This window comes from Numenius arquata, chromosome 3 (genome assembly GCF_964106895.1).
Source record: "Numenius arquata chromosome 3, bNumArq3.hap1.1, whole genome shotgun sequence".
Lineage (NCBI taxonomy): Eukaryota > Metazoa > Chordata > Aves > Charadriiformes > Scolopacidae > Numenius > Numenius arquata.
Window position 1 is genome coordinate 3,126,267 of NC_133578.1, and position 19,598 is coordinate 3,145,864.

The window sequence follows — 19,598 nt, forward strand, 5'->3', positions numbered from 1 at the left end:
GCTCTTCCCACCGGGCCCCGCGCGCACCCGGAAGAAGATCCGGCGGCGGGGCGGAAGGAAGTGGCGGGGAGGGGCGGAAGGAAGTGGCGGGGAGGGGCGGAAGTGAGTGAGTGAGTGAGTGAGTGAGTGAGGGGGAAAGGGCGGGGCGGGGCAGAGCAGCTTGCCGTCACGTGAGGGAGGCGGGCGGCGCGGGGGCTGCCGGGAGCGGGGCGGGGCGGGGCGGAACGGGACGGGACGGGACGGGACGGGAGCGCGCGCGGCGGTTATCCGCCGCCTCAGGTGAGGGAGCGGCGGGAACCGTGAGGGGAAGGATGAGATGGGGACGGGATAGGCCGCTTGTCGCCTCAGCTCGGTGAGGGATGCGACCCTCCTCCCCCCCCCCCCCCCCCACTGCCTGCCTTTCCCCGGAGCGCCCTGGAGGGCTCCGGTTGGGGGGGGGGGGTGGGGTGAGGGCTGCGGAGGCCCCGGAGCCGCCGCCGGCCGGGCCCTGAGGCCTGAGAGCGGCCCCCCTCACCGGAACACGGCTGCGGGGAGGTTTTGGGTTGGAAGCGGCATGAGAAACGGGAGCGGGGCGTGCTCCTCCGCCGGTAGTCCTGCTGCTCCCGGTTTAATTAACCGAAGGGCTGCGGTTCAGCTTGGCGTCCCCGTTCCCTGCGCTCCCGTGGTGGCTGCTTCGTCTATGTGTCTTCTATCAGCCAGTCTCGACCTCTGCAGGCAGAGCTGTCGTGCCAGGGGGCTGCACCTTGCTGGCCTCACAATAGACGGAGCGAAACCGGGAGAAGCGGGAAACGGCTGCCTTAAAATAAGCTTAAATTGTTGCGGAGCGAGTCTCAGAGGCTTTGTGTCAGCACAGAGAAGGAGAATGGGTTTTTACTGGTGCTGCTTATGTAGAGAAGCATTTATTCTTATAAGCTGCGCCAGCGTGACTGTGCTGGTGTGGTTTCACCCCAGCTGGCAGATGGGACCACGCAGCCCCTCGCTCGCTCCCCCTGGTTGGGATTGAGGAGAGAATTGGAAAAATAAAAGTGAGAAAACTCGTGGGTTGAGATAAAGACAGTTTAATAAGTAAAGCAAAAGCCGTGCACACAAGCAAAGCAAAAGGAGGAATCCATCCCCTGCTCCCCATGGGCAGGCAGGTGTTCAGCCATCCCCGGGAAAGCCGAGCTCTGTCACACGTAACGGTGACTTGGGAAGACAAACACCATCGCTTCGAATGTCACCCCCCTTCCTCCTTCTTCCCCCAGGTTTATACACTCAGCATGACCCCATGTGGGATGGGATATTCCTTTGGCCAGTTGGGGTCAGCTGTCCTGGCTGTTTCCCCTCCCAGCTCCTTGTGCCCCCCCCCCAGACTGCTGGGGTGGGGTGAGGTGACGAGCAGAAAAGGCCTTGACCGCCCAGCAACAACTAAAAACACCAGTGTGCTATCGACAGTATTTCTCATCCCACATCCAAAACACAGCACTACACCAGCTGCTAGTGAAAAAGTTAACTCTTTCCACCTGTCATGGTTTCAGTTGTGATTAGCCGGTTGTTCCTTAAAACACTTAATTGTGGTGATTTAACATGTTACCATGTGCCTGTAGCTTGTTTCAGCAGCAGAAACATAAATCCTTTGTTTCAAATTGCCTTAAAGGCAATTAAACTAACAAATTGCACTGGGTGGTTTGTCAGATGGGAAGGTGTACAAATGTCACTTGTTAGTACGACTTACTTGAAGGGTATCCCTTTTTGGTTGTTCACAACAATGTACCTGCAGGGTAAACGTGTGAGCTTGTGTCACTCCTGGTTCTGTGTGAGATCAGCTTGCGTGTGGCTGTGCTTGGTAAAACTTGGCATGTCATTCATACCACTTGGGAATGTTAGCGTTAAGAACTTGCTAGAAAAATTGGGAAGAAAACTTGAAGAAAAGCTTTCATTTTAGTTGTGTTAGTTACTCTGCATTGCGTTGAAAAGCATCCTAAAGCAAATGCTCTTCAGAAGTTGTATGTAAAAGTGGATTTCATCTAATGAGAAATGAATGAAAAATGCTTCAGGGTTTGGTGTGGGGTTTTTTTTTTTCATTATTATTATTATTTTTGTTTTGTGTTTTTTTTTTTTACTAGTAAGATGAACAACTACATCTTTATCAGTTAAGAGATGATGCTCATTACAACTTCAGTTCTTACAAGTGAGCAACTGCCTTGGGTTTGCTGGACTAAATTTAGTTTACTAACATCTAAATAGATTTGGAAAACAGAGCATTTTAGTATAACTTTTATATTCTCTTTCTTTTTTAAAGAGGAAAGCTTCTGCCATGAGTAAACGTAAGTCAAAGGAGAGCAGTGGAGCAAATGGAGAATGCATTTCAGAGGTTAGTAGTGTCTTCAATAGCTGACTTTCTATTTAAGTTATGAAACTTTTCTATCCTCTGCCACCTATGTCATTCTATAGTTTTTTACTAGACCAGTTAAAGGCATGTACTTGATGTAATTTCTAGGGCTGTAAATGTTTTTTGTCTTAATATTCTGTCTTTCAACTTCTCACCTGATGTTTGCTTTCTTCAAGTGTTACAGTAACGATCTGCTGTTTGGAATCTTAATAAAACCAGTAAAGGATGGTCTTGCACTTTTACAGCCGTTTGTGGCAACAGATTTGCATAGATCTATTTTTATCTAATCAGATTCTTTATTTTCTAGTTTGTAGGGTGAACTAGAATCTAGGTGACTTCTTTTTAACAATTAGGCAGGACAGCAGCTGCAAAATCAGTTTTCAAGTTTATTTTTTAATCTGCTATGGTGCTGAAGGTTGGCTGTTTGGGAATTGAAGATATAATTCCCAAACTGAAGTAACAGTTTTTAACATGGAAAACGGAAGTCAGTGCAGATTATATATAGAAGGAGATAACCCAAGCAATTCATCCCAATTAATAGTTAAAATAACTGTATTCGCTGTGCAGTTTGAAGGGCTTCAGGACTTTATTAAAACTGGAGAGACTTCATTCCATTCTTTGTAAGCAATGTATTAGTATATCATATACTAATAGAATACTATTATATTAGTAGTGTTTCAAACTACTTCCTGCCGATCCCTCCAAACTTTTAGGAACAAAGTATCTGAACTGAATCTTCAAAGAAACTATGTATTTGATACTTTTTAATGTACGAAGGCTGTAGGCTGCAACCCCCTGGGGATCTGGGTGAATAACTGAGTTACTTTTTAAGTCAGCTAATAAATGTTTTCTTGCCTGTGTTAATAAGTTAGAACCATGACTTACTGATGTAATTTTGGTGACAGGTATAACATCCCTTTGGGGGGGAAGGAAAGAAACTGTAGCAGAACAGACCAAAGACACATGTTGCTGTTGTTGAATTTAATGTTCTCTTTTCTGTTACAAAAGAACCTGTTAAATATTCTGCTTACTGCAACTTTATTCTTACTTAAATCCTGTATCATTGACGACAGTTAAAATTTACATGTTACAGAGTATTTGTAACACCACAGAAACATGTATATTTTACTATTATTTTATTGCAGTAGCTACATTCTTGGTACATTCTCATGTTTGAAGCCCCAAGCGTTCTTTCTGTCTTGTGTTGTATCCGCAGGTGCAAAAAACTTTACGTGAAAGATTCTGTCGCCATTATGCTACTGGAAGACTGTTTGGGGTTGAACGTCAGTACAGGCGAGTGAGCAGACTCAAATACTAAGGAATTTCTAGTTTAACCACAGTAGAAAAATAATCAGGTGAAATCAGTACTTTCTGCTACCTCTGTTTTTCTAAGTTATACAGGCTTAAATGACTTGCAGCGCAATGTTTCTAAAAATTGTTTGCCTCAGATGTTAAGATTTTTTTTATACAACTGTTGCTTGCTATTTTGTCAGGATCTGAGTTTTGGATTTCTTGTCCTTCTTCCTTGTCAAAAAAAACCCCACTTTTTTTTTGAGCCTGAAAGATGCTTTTAGTGCATATTCTAAGGCTACATTTAATGACCCGACCAAGCAAAAAATTAAATTCCCTTGTTGTGAATCTTTATTTTTACTTCAGATTTTCTCCTGTTTATTGGTAAGCTGTGTTAAAAGCAAATCTTAAACCTTGGATGTCTACATCATGTTTCTTGAAGTAGAGATCCATATTTAAAACAAACCTACTTCTTGGGGTCATCCAGATGTAGAGGTTAAAGTTAGGAAGGAAGGACCAATTGTGGCAATAATACTATCCTAATACTAATCCTTTCACAGCTCAAATTCTGAAAATAACAAACATATACCTAAAGAACTTGTTTTAAATAATCAATTCTTCCAAGAGTAACTTCATGCAAGTTGAATCATCTGATGTGAGCATTAGTTTCCTTTCCCTTACAGGAGGTAAAATAACATTTCAATTATTAAAAAGTGTAGTGTAATATAGATGCAGAGCTCACGTAGACATGTTTATTGTTGTGAGAAAATGTATTTCTATGTTGTTAGTATTCTACAAAACAAGCCTCCCCTCTTTGTACTGGAATTCTGAAAACCAGTTTACAGATTGTCTCCTACTTACTGTGCCGCTGTTGATGAATTATACTGGAGAGAAAACACAATGAACTTCCCAATTTTTAGTTTTTCCTTCTCAAGGTGTATCAGGGCTCTTGGCTGTGGTTAACTCTCAAATAGCGAACAAAACCACTGGGATTTGCTACAGCTGTTCAGTGATGACTTTATTACTCTTTTAGAAACGATAGCATGATGTCAATATTCTAAGTTTAAAAAAAAAAAAGCATATTAAATGTATGCATTTGTAAACAAGCGGGTATTGGAATTGTCAGTATTTTTTATAAGTACTTTAACAGTGGTATTACGTGATAAGTCTATCTGGAGATAATTTAGAGTTTTTCTTTGTTCCTTCTTTCCGGTGGGAGTAGAATATGAGCTGGAAGTTCAGTATTGCTGTTACTGTTCACAAGCTTTGGATGCCTAAATTTAGGATATAATCAGTTTTATGAAGATTGTCAAAATGAATATATTCCACTAGATTATTAATTTTTTTTTTACAGGTGTCAAGTTCTTCCTTCAATATGTTTGCCAGTCTTCCTTTTTCGTGATCTAGAGTGGTATCACAGAAAGCAATCTCTTTTTTTTTCTTTTTTTTTTAAGAAAGAAATTATTATTGAAGTCTGTCCTTTCATGGTGGAGAATTGTAGAACTTTATGAATTAGTGATAGTCCCGACTTCTCCATGTTTTAATATTTTAAAATATTTTAAGAGCTCTGATCACTCAGCCTTTTGTACTTTATTGTATTACATTTTGCATGCCCTGAGTGTTGGCTCTGAGACCAAGTTGAAACGTATCAAGTTTTCTCTTATATTCTAAAGACTTTTTTCAATTTTCCATAGTTTCAGTGAATGTTGTCTGGTTTGAAGTTTTTAACCTATTGCTGTTGTCAACACAGACATCTGCTGGAGCTGCTGAAACGAACTACTGTGCATGGAGAAAGTAATTCTGCCCTTGTTATTGGACCCCGAGGATCAGGAAAGACTGCGGTATAAACACGTATTAAAAATCTAGACAAGGTCAAATTATGCACGACGTAGATGACCTCACCGAAGTCCTGGGAGCTTTCGGAGCTAAATTTTCATCTCTGCTTGATTTTAAAGAGGGGATTGCTAACTGTTTACATAGAATTTCAAAAGATTCTAGGACTTCTTGTGAGGTGATTCTGTTGAATAACGATGTGGAGAAATTGGTTTCCTAACATTTTTCAAATGCTGAGTTTCCTAGTGAATTTGTAAAATAGAATGGCTTCATATGCAGCTGACAAAAACATGTAGCTGTCTGTCCTTACAATGACTTGCAGGAGTGTGCATGGGTTTGGAATCCTTTGCATGTCTTCACCAGCTTTCATGACATGCTCCAGGTACTCAAAACATGTAAAATGGAAATCATTTTGTCAGAACAAGTTGCATTTGTCATTCAGTGATCTGACTACATCATAGATTCTGCCTTCCTTCAGCATTTCTCCTATTACAGTTCTGTGACAGTTCTTGCCACAGAGGAGTAAATATTGGCAATTAATGCCCTGTTATTTTTATTCTTTAAAAATTAACCTGCTATTGCTATTGGGCCCCAGCTGTAAAAATGACTGAAAAGGCATCCAAAAACTGTAAAAGGAATAGACTAAGGAGTGGATTTCTACATAGCTGCTTTTACATAGAAAATGGTAAGGTATCTTAATCCTGTTTTACATGTGTCAGAGAATATTGTTACCTAAATTTCTAGCAGGTAAAATATTGTCTGGCGGTTTTAGTTTGTTTGTAACAAGTGTAGGTTTTGTATTTTTAAAGGAACTTCTTTTAGTTGAGGCATGTGAAGGGATGACATTTAACTTAAGTGTTATATACCTTAATATGATGCAAACACTTAAGTCTTTTATGTTTACGTGTTTATATAATATGATAAATAGGTTGGCTGGCTGTTACTGCAAATAGTACTCAAGATTGAAAAATTACACAAATTACTTTGGAAGTCTTCCCAAGTGCTAAAGCAAGTGGCCTTCAAGCTTTTAAATACAGTTGAATAGAAATAAATTAATAGCTGGTAAACATATCCTTGATACAGCTGACACCAGTCCTTCAGCCAATTTGTTGATGGCTTTCTTGTTTTGCATTTCAAAATCAGTCAGTATTGTTACCTTCCTCTGTCATCAAAACTCAAGACTATTTTTATTACTTAATTAAAGTTTAAATTTTCACCCCAACCTTTTACATAAGGATAGCAAAGATGACAATTTGTGATCCTTCCTGCCAGGATATAAGTAAGCAAATGGCGTACGAGAAATTAATGGCTTTCTTATTCTACCTCAAGTGAACGTTTCATCTATCTGTATGTCTTTTAATACGCATTCCTTATGACTTCTACCAAGAGCAAGTTCTTGATGGACTGTGAATTTGGGACCCCTAAGTTTTATAAGCAGTACTTGATGTAATTATGTGCAATTTAATTGTCTCATGCTTCCGAACTTCAACAGGAAAAGAATAAGCATAGTGTCTTTAAAGATTTAAAGGAAATATTTTTATTCTACAGCATCTAATGAAACTGTATACTATACTAAGTCAAGAGACAAATTCTGTCACGTCTCAAACTCTTTAAGCTTTTTTTGATTAAGGCAAAAGCAGTAGTTATTACCCCCCAAAATTAGTGACTAAAATACTGGAATTATTTTTATATTTCTTTCCCTAATAATTCAGCAGAGTGAACAAATGTGATCGCTACAGTCACAATAGTGAATGTGAAGTTGTTGTTTTAGTATTTTAGTCTTAAAAATGCTCAAAACCAATGTCACCTGATGAAACTGCACATACCATTTCCTATCTGATAATATCCATTTGTACACTTTTCTTACTGTTAATACATAAATCTTCTTGTAAAGAACTCATGGGGTTTTCTTTTTCTCCTAGTTATTAAATCATGTCTTAAAAGAGCTCAAGGAAATGAAACAAGTTAGAGAGAACCTCTTGGAAGTTCAACTGAATGGCAAGTAATACAGCATTATTCTGATGTTATGTTATATTCAGTTATATTTATTGTTATATATTTTGTGTCCTGAACAAAAATTTTCAGTTCCAGCAGTTGTTATCAAGCCTTGATCATGAACACATTTGTTTGTGATGCCCAAAACACCACCTTTTGTATCCCTCTGTATAAAGAGGACTTGTTTGCTTCTAATGACTTTTCAAAATGTTAAAAATCAGTTCAGTTGTGAATGAATTGTTTTAAGTCGCTTATTCCATGTAGCAAAATACTGCCTAGTATTAACTTTTGAAAAGGCTGAAAATGGAGAGAAGCTGCTGGGTAAGTTTCTTGTGGCTGTAGATGTGGCCTCCTGGAGTGAAGGAGACCTGCTGGTTCTTCATGAAAAATCATTTTGCTTTCAGGGCTTCTGCAGACTGATGATAAAGTGGCCCTGAAGGAGATCACCAGGCAGTTGCATCTGGAAAATGTGGTTGGGGATAAAGTTTTTGTAAGTATCAACTTTATTATACTCTTCGCTTATCTCCCTCAACAATCCTTGCCTGGAAAACTAGCTTTATAGGATGCAGCTTGTTAAGACTGAATGGACTTGGAGAGTTTAGTAGCAAAATTGCGATGGGCTGGTTCAGTCTTCTCAAAACTTTCTCTTTTAAAATTTTTAATGGTGGCAGTAGTGAACTGTGGCAGCATTTACCTGTGAAGACCCTGGTTTACAAGCACTTGAAGCACAGCAACAAATATTGGTGTGTTCTACACAAGTGCTGAGGGTATTTTGGAAAGCAGTATCTTTAGCATATTTGCCACATTTTCTATGTCAATAAGGAACTCTGTCCAGGCTTCCCAGAGCTCTCATTTTGCATTGAATTTCTTTTAAAATACTTGCTTCTATTGACCTTTTCCCAAAGATAAGAAACCCATTTACACTTGTACTAAAGTCAGTAATAAAAGGAATAATTGGAAGTGCTTCGGATTAAATTTCACTCATTTGCGTGTAACTCGTGTCATACCGATGCAAGTGGCTAAAGCAGAATTATGAGAGGGGAGAAAGGTGAAACCTCAATAAATGATGTTTATTTTCATCAGTTGTGTTTGGAAAGCTAAAGAGATAAGTTGTTGCTACTTTAGTTAAGAGAAACCTGAGAACTAAGTTAGAGGCAGTCTGGAATGCAAGATGAATTGTAGATTGTAGTTATTAGGCTTTATTATCTTTTGGAAATGACTTGCTGCTTAGGCTGTGCTTTGGTTTCTCACTTATCCCAAATGATTTTAGGTACAGAGAATGGAAAACCCTTTCTGGGTGAGCTAAAATTTCCCCAAATACAGCTGCAGTAACAAAGGAAATAGCAAGTATTTAATTTCAGCATTAGCCATTTGAATGAGTTGTCTTTTCAACAGAGAACTAGAACAACCTTTTCGGGGTCCACAGTCCCACTACCAAAAATGCTGGAGGCAAAACCAGTCTTAAAATATGCTTAGTATCCCTGTAATTTTCCCCATTTAAGTTATTATGGAGAACTACTTTAAACTCTTCGCCATCTAATCCCTTCGGTTGCACACGGGCACGGAAACATACTGATTAGCAGGAATGTCCTTATTTCTGTCCATAGAAACTTCTCCTTTTTTAGCTTCTGCAGCTCACCTTCAGAGAGTAAATTGGCTTTTCTGCTTTCTTTGACAGGGCTTGTGGTCTTCAGTTATTGTCATTTCCCATCTCACAACTTGTGCGCTTCAGAGCGTGTAAATAAATGTGTGTGTCGCTGGCGCAGGATGGTCATAGCAATTCATTGTTTTCTGTCGTGAATGTTTGATGCTTTCATCTATCGAATAAGGCTGCAAATTAAAAACGCTGCATACTGATTGTTGTCACATTAGGTGGCAGGTTTTGCATGTGTGTAGATGGAAAATGAGTATGCAGTAGCTATTTAAGGAAAGATAAAGCTACTTGTTACCTTAGCTGGTTGTAGAAATTCTTCCAATCACTAATTTTTGCCTGTCTGAGGCAATTAGTGTGGGGGTTTCAGACTGGAAGTGGATCAATGTAGAGTTAAATATCAGTTTTCTTGTCCTGAAGAGGTTATGATTATACAGCATGGAATAACGCTGTAAATTTTCAAATATGGACTGGTTTTGAAAGCAGGGTTTTAGAAGGAAATGGACTTCATTACATGCCTGGACTTGATGTAGTTACACAGTTCTGAAAATGACGTTGAAAATCTTTTGTGAAAGCATTTTCTTCTCTTTGTAGGGCAGTTTTGCTGAAAATCTTGCATTCCTTCTTGAAGCTTTAAGGAAAGGTAAACGCTGGTAGCCCCTGTTCTGAAACTGTGTGTGTTTGTCACTTCACTGAAAAGTTATCGTATAGATGTTTCTTCATCTACTTGTACAAGTGGTATGAAGAAATATAGCTCAAGAATGTGTCATGCTTACAAAATAATGTAAAAAATACGGAATAGTAACCAAACATAGAGCTAACATAACTGATACAGTAAAGCTTTGCATGTGATGGTCAGCTGTGAAGGACAGATTCTTTTATCCAGACTGAAGATATTAAAAATAGTGAGTTTTTAAAAAAAATTGCCCTAGAAGTCTGCCTTCCCTTGCAACCAGAAATGGTGCTTGGCAGAATACAAAACCTTCCTCATTTTTCAGTGTATTTTTGTTTTTACTGTTGCAGCAGTACACGTGTGAAAGGAGGGCTTAGTTAAAAGCGAAATGATAGTAAGTAAATTGTTAAAACTGGGAAGTGTGAAAGGCTGTAGAGATGGAATTCTGCTGATGTTAACATACTAACTTTGAAAATTAAATTGCTCTCTCAGGAGATCGAACTAGCAGTTGTCCAGTCTTGTTCATAATGGACGAATTTGACTTGTTTGTTCATCACAAGAACCAGACGCTGCTCTATAACCTCTTTGATATATCTCAGTCAGCACAGACCCCGGTAACGGTTATCGGGCTTACGTGTAGACAGGTAAGAAATTGCACCTTCTCAGTCAGAGTTTTTAGCTGTTTTAAAGAGACTTTTATCTTAGTTGGAATGTAGGATGTCGTAGGGAACTGTGGACACATTATGTGTATACTGTGAAGTAATGACTTTCTAACACTGTGGATGCTTTATAAAAATGTTACTGTTTTGCTCAATAAAATGCATTGGTGATGAAGATAGCTGGGTTATGACAAGAAGAAGGATAATTAAAATCTTTCATCAAAGCCTTCATCTGGGGTTGATTTGGTTTAGGGGATATTTAGCTGGGCAAATGGAAGCTAATAGACTACTTAACAGTTGATTTAGTAAATTACAATCTTTTCTTTTGCTTTATTACTGTCCTGACTCTGGTATCCTCATCACCCATTATTTAGAACCCTGTATTGCTCTACTTTTGAATGTAATTAAGGTAAAGTCTTGAGAGGCTGTGTCATGGTCATGGTGATTGCTGGTGCTTCTTAGTTTTTAAAAAAATCTCTGGTCCCTGTTGCACATGACTTTTAAATTGAAAGGGGTCTTTGTATTTTGCTCTGTTGGCTCTCTATTTACTGTTTTCACTCTCTTTTTGGTGAGGAATGTCAGTATTCTTCAAGCCTTTCCTTAGAGCAAGTAAAACCACCAAAACCACCACGCAATAACCCCTTAAAAATAGTGATCCACCCCAAATTCCTAGAAACTGGGAGTGTAATCATTCTCTCCCAGTAAAAAGTAGGGGAATAGTATTGTGTTTCTCTGAAAGGACAAAACCCAAAGCTTGTTTCTGATGCCAGAGTATTGCTTTTCTGTATTTTCTTCAACCAACAACTTGGTGGCTTCATGACCATGAGCCAGCAATGTGCCCTTGTGGCCAAGAAGGCCAATGGCATCCTGGGGTGCATCAGGGAGAGTGTGACCAGCAGGTCAAGGAAGGTCATCCTCCCCCTCTGCTCTGCCCTGGTGAGGCCCCATCTGGAGCACTGGGTCCAGTTCTGGGCTCCCCAGTTCCAGAAGGGCAGGGAACTGCTGGAGAGGGTACAGTAGAGGGCTACAGAGATGATGAGGGGCCTGGAGCACCTCTCTGTTGAGGAAAGGCTGAGGGACTTGGGTCTTTTTAGTCTGGAGAAGAGAAGACTGAGGGGGGATCTGATCAACGCCTATAAATACTCCAAGGGTGGGTGTCAGGAGGATGGAGCCAGTCTTTTTTCAGTGGTGCCCAGGGACAGGACAAGAGGAAATGGGCACAAACTTGACCGTAGGAAGTGCCACCTAAACCTGAGGAGGACCTTCTTTGCTGTGAGGGTGGCAGAGCCCTGGAAGAGGCTGCCCAGAGAGGTGGTGGAGTCTCCTTCTCTGGAGACATTCCAAACCCACCTGGACACGTTCCTGTGCGACCTGCTCTGGGTGGACCTGCTTTGGCAGGGTGTTGGACTAGAAGACCTCCAGAGGTCCCTTCCAACCCCATATCATTCTGTGATTCTGTGGCAGGTTTGCTTAGTGCCGTGTGACAATCTTAGAAGATAAATATTGGCTCTTAAGGGTTTTTTTTTAAGCTGAATTCTTCCAGTTTGACAAACAGCAGGTGAAATGACAGCTGCCAACCTCCGGATCTACTAAACAGACAACTTGTTTCAGCCTATCAGGGCTCTAGGCATCTTGAACGCAGACTTAAGTAACTGAAATATTTACATAATGTATGGAAAAATTTTGCTGGGTATCCTAGCAACTAATTACCCTGCGTGATGTAGCGCATCGCGTGCTTTGGGTAAATGGCTAGTTGTTAGGCATTTCAAGGCACGTCAATTATAATAATTAGCAAAGGTCTCGGTAGAACATTTTAAGCCTGAGAATTTAATAATTGGGTTTTTTAACATGATTTACTTTGGTGTTTTCTCTTGTAGTTGCTACTGTAGCAAAGAATGCACTAAATACATCTGCTTGTTTAAATTATGATTTTTACTTTTTGTTTCTTTTCCCAAGGATATCCTGGAGCTCTTGGAGAAGAGAGTAAAATCAAGGTTCTCGCACCGACAGATATATTTGATGAATTCCTTTGATTTTAAACAATACATTAGGATATTCAAGGAACAGCTTTCTCTTCCTGCGGAATTTTCTGATGAGTATTTTGCACAAACATGGAATAATAATGTTCAGGTATTTAAAGATCTTTATACTTGGCTTTAGTAAAACTTCTAAAGTAAGTCCAGTTTCTAAGCGTAAAGCCTTTACCTGAGGCAAGTATTTCCTTTCACTGTTTGAGATGGAATAAATCCATGTCAATGGAAGTGGAGAATCTTTGCTTATTGAAGCCTGAAGATAAAATTAAAAGTGTCACAAAAAAGACCAGCAATGAAGGTTAGACAAGAAGAGTCGTACTGTCCAGCATAAGCTGAGCTCGTTCGGAAATTTAGCTGGTATTTTTTCAGGTGAGAATGAAATTATTTGCTGAGATGATTAAAATATCACTTTTTTTTTTTTTTTATTTTATTTTAGCATCTCTCAGAGGATAAAACAGTGAAAAACATCCTGCAGGACCTTTTCCACTACACCAAAGACCTGCGCTCCCTCCATTTGCTGTTGGTAGGTATTTGGGTACGGATATAAGATCTTCTTGATTTACAATAATCTGTGAACAACACTCATGTTTTTCAAGCCAGTGACCTGAGCTTTACGTGAAACATCTTTTTATTCAGCAGCTTTTGACAGTACTAGTTTCTTGCATACTTAATCAGTCCATGCCTTACTAATTAATTTGAGTAGTTCCAATTTCTGTAGTGGTTACGTTGTGAGGGTCTACTGATTAATTAAAACGGTGGTGAGTTATTGGTATTTAAAATAACTTTTGCCAAGTCTTTCCATTTACCAAGCAAAACTGTAGGTGAAATACTTTCAAAATATGCTTTCCTTCCTGAGATTCGTTATGAACTATATGATTGGGCACCACTTTGTTTCCCAGAGCTCATTCCACGTATGGAGCAATTCAGGTAGCCCAGATGCTGTCCTGAATTCATCCTGTTACTGTGACACTCGTCCAGGAAATGCCAACTTAATCTTTTAAATCTTGAGGTGCTGGAAGCTTGAGGCTACTAATCCCTGGAAATACTGAGATGGAAGTTAATTGGCATCAAGGGCCTGGGGAAGCTTTCAGAATTGTGCTTGGTAGCTTCAGCCTTTCCCAGTTATCTCGGGGGAGAGAAGGAAGCCTTCTCACTGTGGGGAGAAGAATTAGACTCCTGCCTCCCTCTTAAGTCTGAGAAATTTCTGTATTGGGTAAGTAGGAGGAAATGCTGACAGTGAACTTCCTCACGACATTCCTATCACGACAAATGAGCTAAAGCTTAACGTGTGGTCAGTCTTGGAGGGTGTCTTTTTTTTCTTGTTTTGTTTTTTATTCTCTAATGATTCAGAAAATGAATTTTCTGAATCACTAATCTGCCTCCCTCACTCCTGTTTTTTAACACAGATAACATGAATGCGGTATCATAGAATCACAGAATGGTTTGGGTTGGAAGGGACCTTAAAGACCACCCAGTGCCACCCCCTGCCCTGGGCAGGGACACCTCCCACCAGACCAGGTTGCTCCAAGCCCCGTCCAGCCTGGCCTTGAACCCCTCCAGGGATGGGGCAGCCACAGCTTCTCTGGGCAACCTGGGCCAGGCTCTCACCACCCTCACAGCAAAGAAGTTCTTCCCCACATCTCATCTCAATCTCCCCTCTGTCAGGGTCAAACCCTTCCCCCTCCTCCTATGGCTCCCCTCCCTCATCCAGAGTCCCTCCCCATCTCTCCTGGAGCCCCTTGAGGGACTGGAAGGGGCTCTAAGGTCTCCCTGGAGCCTTCTCTTCTCCAGGCTGAACACCCCCAACTCTCTCAGCTTGTCATGAATATCATTCATTACAGAAGGTAACTAACACTTATTTAACCATCTTAAAATATCTATATGCAGTGTGAAAAGCCCACTAAATGTACCTGCTTGCTTTGCGTTGTGCAAACATTCAGATTTAACCTTCTGCTCCGTGGTGGGCTGTTCTTGGACTCTTTAGCGCTGGCAGCTTTTCCCAGCACTGAGTTTATAGACGCTGAAAACAAGATCACAGACTCCCTGCTCCAGTTGTGAAACACACAGCGTGATCAGAGCCCTCTTTTCGGTAGTCCTCTGTCGACTTGAGCGCGTTACAAGATTGCAAATTATTTCTAGTTTAATGGCAGTTTATTCTGTGTTTCTTCTGTCTGTTAAATTCTAGTTTATTCTGTCTCTGTGGTTTGAATGAATGCCAGAAGAAGAGCTGCTGGCTCTCGGAATAGCTCCGAGGTCTGCCAGAGCTGAGGCAGAACTTCCTCATTGTTTTCTTCAGCGTGTTCTGAATTTTTTCCTTTAGAATGGGGCTTTTTCACTCTTGTGAACTCATCTTCCTTCATAAAAGTACATAATACAGATCCTAGCGCTTGTGTCATTCTTCTGTATTAGCTGAAGTGTGGATTAATTGCCCTGCGGGATGAATTTTCCCTTAATTTTGAAAAATCTGTAGGAGTCTGCCATTTGCGGTGGGCAGGAGGGTGCTGGTGGTGAGTTTGGAGCTACTCTTGCTAATTACTTTTTTTTTAACTACTTGTTGGTAGCAAGGACTTGATTTCATTGATCATCTATTTTTAAATTACACTTAGTGCTCCCCATCACTCTGCATTGTCAGATGAACTCACGGGATTTCACTGGAAACAGTCTCTGTTCCATGCTGCAGCACCTCAGGGGTGTGGGGCAGAACCTTGAAAAGCTTGGGAGAATTCAACAAGTCTTTTAGCAAGTTTCCTCTCCTTCTTTCCACACAATCATAGAATGGTCCAGGTTGGAAGGGACCTTTAAGATCATCGAGTCCAACCATCAACCTAACTCTGATAAAAACCCATCACTAACCCATGTCTCTAAGCTCTATGTCAACCCGGCTTTTGAACACCTCCAGGGATGGTGCCTCAACCCCTTCCCTGGGCAGCCCATTCCAAGGCTTCATGACCCTTTCAGCATAAACATTTTTCCTAATATTCAAACTGAACCTCCCCTGGCGCAACCTGAGGGTATCTATCTCCTCTTGTCCCATGGCCTGTTCCTTGGGAGAAGAGACCGACCCCCCCTGGCTACACCCTCCTTTCAGGGAGTTGTAGAGAGCGAGAAGGTCTCCCCTCAGCCTCCTTTTCTCCAGGCTGAACACCCCCAGCTCCCTCAGCCGCTCCTCACAAGACTTGTTCCCCAGACCCTTCACCAGCTCCATTGCCCTTCTCTGGACCCGCTCCAGCCCCTCAATGTCTTTTTTGTGGGAAGGGGCCCAAAACTGGACACAGCCCTCGAGGTGGGGCCGCACCAGTGCCCAGTCCAGAGGGACCATCACCTCCCGAGTCCTACTCCCCACACTGTTCCTGACACAGGCCAGGATGCTGTTGTCCTTCTGGGCCACCTGGGCACACTGCTGGCTCATGTTCAGCCCACAGTCACCAACTCCCCCAGGCCCTTTTCTGCCGGGCAGCTCCAGCCACTCTGCCCCAAGCCTGGAGCGCTGCCTGGGGCTGGTGTGACCCAAGGGCAGGACCCGGCACTTGGCCTTGTTGAACCTCATCCCATTGGCCTGTGCCCATCCATCCAGCCTGGCCAGATTCCTCTGCAAACCCCTTCTACCCTCCAGCAGATCAACATCCCACCCAAGTTGATGTCCTCTGCAAACTCCGTTAGTGACTCGAGGCTGTTGTTTCTTCACACCTCACCTTCTTCCCTATCCCAGTTCCCTTTGGCCTTTATAATATAAACCCTCACCCTGTACCTTTGGAAGCCGGAATGATCGTGCAGCTCTTTGAGGCTGCTCAGTTGACATCTGTAAGAGGAGTGGAGAAGGCTGGTGGTAGATAGCGTTGGATGTTCTTAGGGAAAGACCTCAATTAATTGGACAAAATAAATAGCTTTTCTGCTGTATAAAGGCTTGTGGATAATCAATAGCTTTGAAAGAAAGCGGTGTCAGAGGAGGTCAGTTAACTGTGTGTTTATTAACTTCCGCTTGTTCAAAACTCACTTTCTGTGACAGGCAGCTGAAGATTGTTAAAGATTTAAGTCTTAACGAGGGGGGGACTTTAGCCAGGGTCTGGGGGGGGGGGGGCAACTCGTGCTCTGTGAACTGAGAGGTGCCATCAGACGCTTCCAGTGACACGAGGGTGTTTAAAACAGTTGTAAGCCATTCTCACAGCAATCACTGGAGTATGCTAATCCATTGAAATTAATATAAAGAAGTTAATGAGCGTTTATCGCCTCCAGTGAGATGAAGTTTTAAGCCTGGGAAACCTTCCTGGCAAACTGTAGCTGTAGCTATCGGCTATTTACCAGGTTTTCCGTATGAGCCTACTCTGGGTGCAGGGTTTATTCATTGCTGTTTCTTTCCAGTAGGTGACTCCAGGGGAAATCTGTTCCTCTGCATTCCATCTCCAAGTAGAAAGTATGTCTGGTAATTAGTAATTAAATGAAAAGTGTCTTCTGCTTTATTTTTAGATGCTTGCTGTAAGTAACGTTACCGTGCATCACCCGCTTATCACTGCATCAGACCTTCAAGAAGTGAGCAAGCAGATCAGAATGGACTCAAAAGCAAATATCGTGCACGGTAAAGATCAGCTTTTTCCCCAAAAAACGTTTTATAGGAGTGTGGCAGTGTCAGGTCCCTCCCTGAGACCCTCCTGGTGTAAGGGACGCCGTGTGGCACCGTGTCCCCTGTTGGTGCGAGCTGCACAGGGAATCCATCTGCACAAATAAGAGTTCCAGGAGGAATCGCTTCCCTGATCAGGAAAAATTAACTCAGCCCAGAGCTTCTTCACGGCTTCCAGATTTCCCACACTTGGGTTGGCTCAGCCCCGGGGTTATCCGTTGTCTCCTTTAGCACCGTGGAGCCGATTCCCTCTGACACTTCTTTAGCTTCGAATTGTGAAAGACCTCTTCACGCTCGCACTCCGTGCCGCGCTCTACAGCAGCACAGACATTGTCTTGGTGCTCCTCAGCGTTCTCTGTCACGCTGTACGTTCCGCAGCGATGGGGTTTCTTTATACTTAAATATCTCGCTTTTTGATGGAAGCAGCCTATTTCTTACCATTCTTGCTTCAAATACCTGGAAAACAAATCGTCTCTTATCTGGCCTCTCCAATTCCAGATTATTGGTTTTTTACACGATGAGGATCCGTAACGCAAATAGGTGAGGCTGCAGCGTATCAAAATGGAGCAATAAAGACAGTTATGGGAACTGCTTGTGGTTCCGATATGCTGAAGAGAAATATTTAGAGCTCTTGTCTTTCCCTCTAGGTTTGTCTGTCCTGGAAATCTGCCTAATTATAGCTATGAAACACTTAAACGATGTCTATGAAGGAGAACCGTTTAACTTCCAGATGGTTTACAACGGTGAGAGAAACGCAGGGACTTAAAAACACTAAATCACTTTCCTTCCCCTTTACTAACGTTTTTTTTTCCCTTGTTACTGACACAGAATTCCAGAAGTTCATACAAAGGAAGGCGCATTGTCTGTACAACTTTGAGAAGCCGGTTGTCATGAAGGTAAGCCTGAAATGTAATTATTTTTTTTTAACTGTAAAGTATTTAGATATTTAGATGTTGGGGTTTTCTCTAGTGCGTGGTTTGGGTGGTAGAGGGGAGTCTGGGCACCCACCTTCCCTGGGCGGGGGGAGCTCGAGGCTGGGCCCAGCTGGTCACTAATTACACGTGGAAGAGTTTAGTACCAGGAGAAGGACTCTCTTTAACTGGTTCAGGACTGGTGTTGGGCAAGAATGATGGTATCAGAAATGGCTTCCGAAAAGAAGGATTTGTGTCTCCGTGGAGGTGTCTTCAGCTCCTTCACTTCTGCTGTTTAGAAGTCGTGTCTCCAAAATTTTAATTAATCTTAACACATCCAAAAAAAAAACCCTGCTTTTCTTAATGCCAGTAGCTCTGACTGGTTTATGGCATCAATTTCATAGAACCACAGAATTGTCCAGGTTGGAAGGGACCTTTAAGATCACCCAGTCCAACCATCAACCCAACTCTGATAAAACCCATCACTAACCCATGTCTCTAAGCTCTATGTCAACCCGCCTTTTGAACACCTCCAGGGATGGGGCCTCAACCCCTTCCCTGGGCAGCCCATTCCAAGGCTTAAGAACCCTTTCAGGGTAAAAATTTTTCCTAATCTTCAATCTGAACCTCCCCTGGCGCAACTTGAGGCCGTTTCCTCCTGTCCCATCGCCTGTTCCTTGGGAGAAGAGACCGACCCCCCCTGGCTACACCCTCCTTTCAGGGAGTTGTAGAGAGCGAGAAGGTCTCCCCTCAGCCTCCTTTTCTCCAGGCTGAACACCCCCAGCTCCCTCAGCCGCTCCTCACAAGACTTGTGCTCCAGACCCCTCACCAGCTCCGTTGCCCTTCTCTGGACCCGCTCCAGCCCCTCAATGTCTTTTTTGTGGGAAGGGGCCCAAAACTGGACACAGCCCTCGAGGTGGGGCCTCACCAGTGCCCAGTCCAGGGGGACCATCACCTCCCGAGTCCTACTCCCCACGCTGTTCCTGACACAGGCCAGGATGCTGTTGGCCACCTGGGCACACTGCTTAATAGAGCTGGTTTTGCCTCAACCAACTACACTCCGAAGCGCAGACTGAAAATCAGTATTTTGGTTGCCATCCTGATCCCCAGTGGCCACCGGGGCCATTGGCCTGTCTCTTCAGTAGCGTCGTTTTGCCAGGCCCTGGCCATAATCCTGCTGCGGGTTCAGCTCCTTAACTGAACCCAAGGCCCAGCGTTCACCCAAAAGGAGCGGAATGCCATTATCTCCCCTTTCCTGATGGATTTTTTTCTTTTGTTTTTAAGGCGTTTGAACACTTGATCCAGCTGGAATTAGTGAAGCCGCTGGAAAGGCCCTCTGTTCGCGTGCAGAAGGAGTACCTCCTCATGAAGCTGCTTCTGGACAACAACCAGATCATGGACGCTTTGCAGGCGTATCCCAACTGCCCCACAGACGTCAAGCAGTGGGCGGCCTCCTCCCTCAGCTGGCTGTGAACTTCCCGGAGCTCGGAACAACACTTTCTACGTCCGAACGTGGTGTTCCCCCACGGCAGGGGGTGCAGAGTAATAAATTTTTGCAAGAAGCTTG

General features: G+C 42.6%; 1 protein-coding gene across 1 annotated transcript; it reads left to right on the forward strand.

The window, feature by feature from the left end:
* Positions 1–210: 210 nt before the first annotated feature.
* On the forward strand, positions 211–19,598 carry ORC4 (origin recognition complex subunit 4). Its single transcript, XM_074144804.1, has 14 exons — positions 211–279; positions 2,282–2,353; positions 3,588–3,664; positions 5,412–5,502; positions 7,417–7,492; positions 7,894–7,979; positions 9,735–9,783; positions 10,306–10,457; positions 12,429–12,602; positions 12,942–13,028; positions 16,970–17,078; positions 17,768–17,863; positions 17,949–18,016; positions 19,316–19,598. The coding sequence occupies exons 2-14, from the start codon at positions 2,297–2,299 to the stop codon at positions 19,502–19,504; spliced, it is 1,311 nt and encodes a 436-aa protein (XP_074000905.1). The 5' UTR covers positions 211–279; positions 2,282–2,296; the 3' UTR covers positions 19,505–19,598.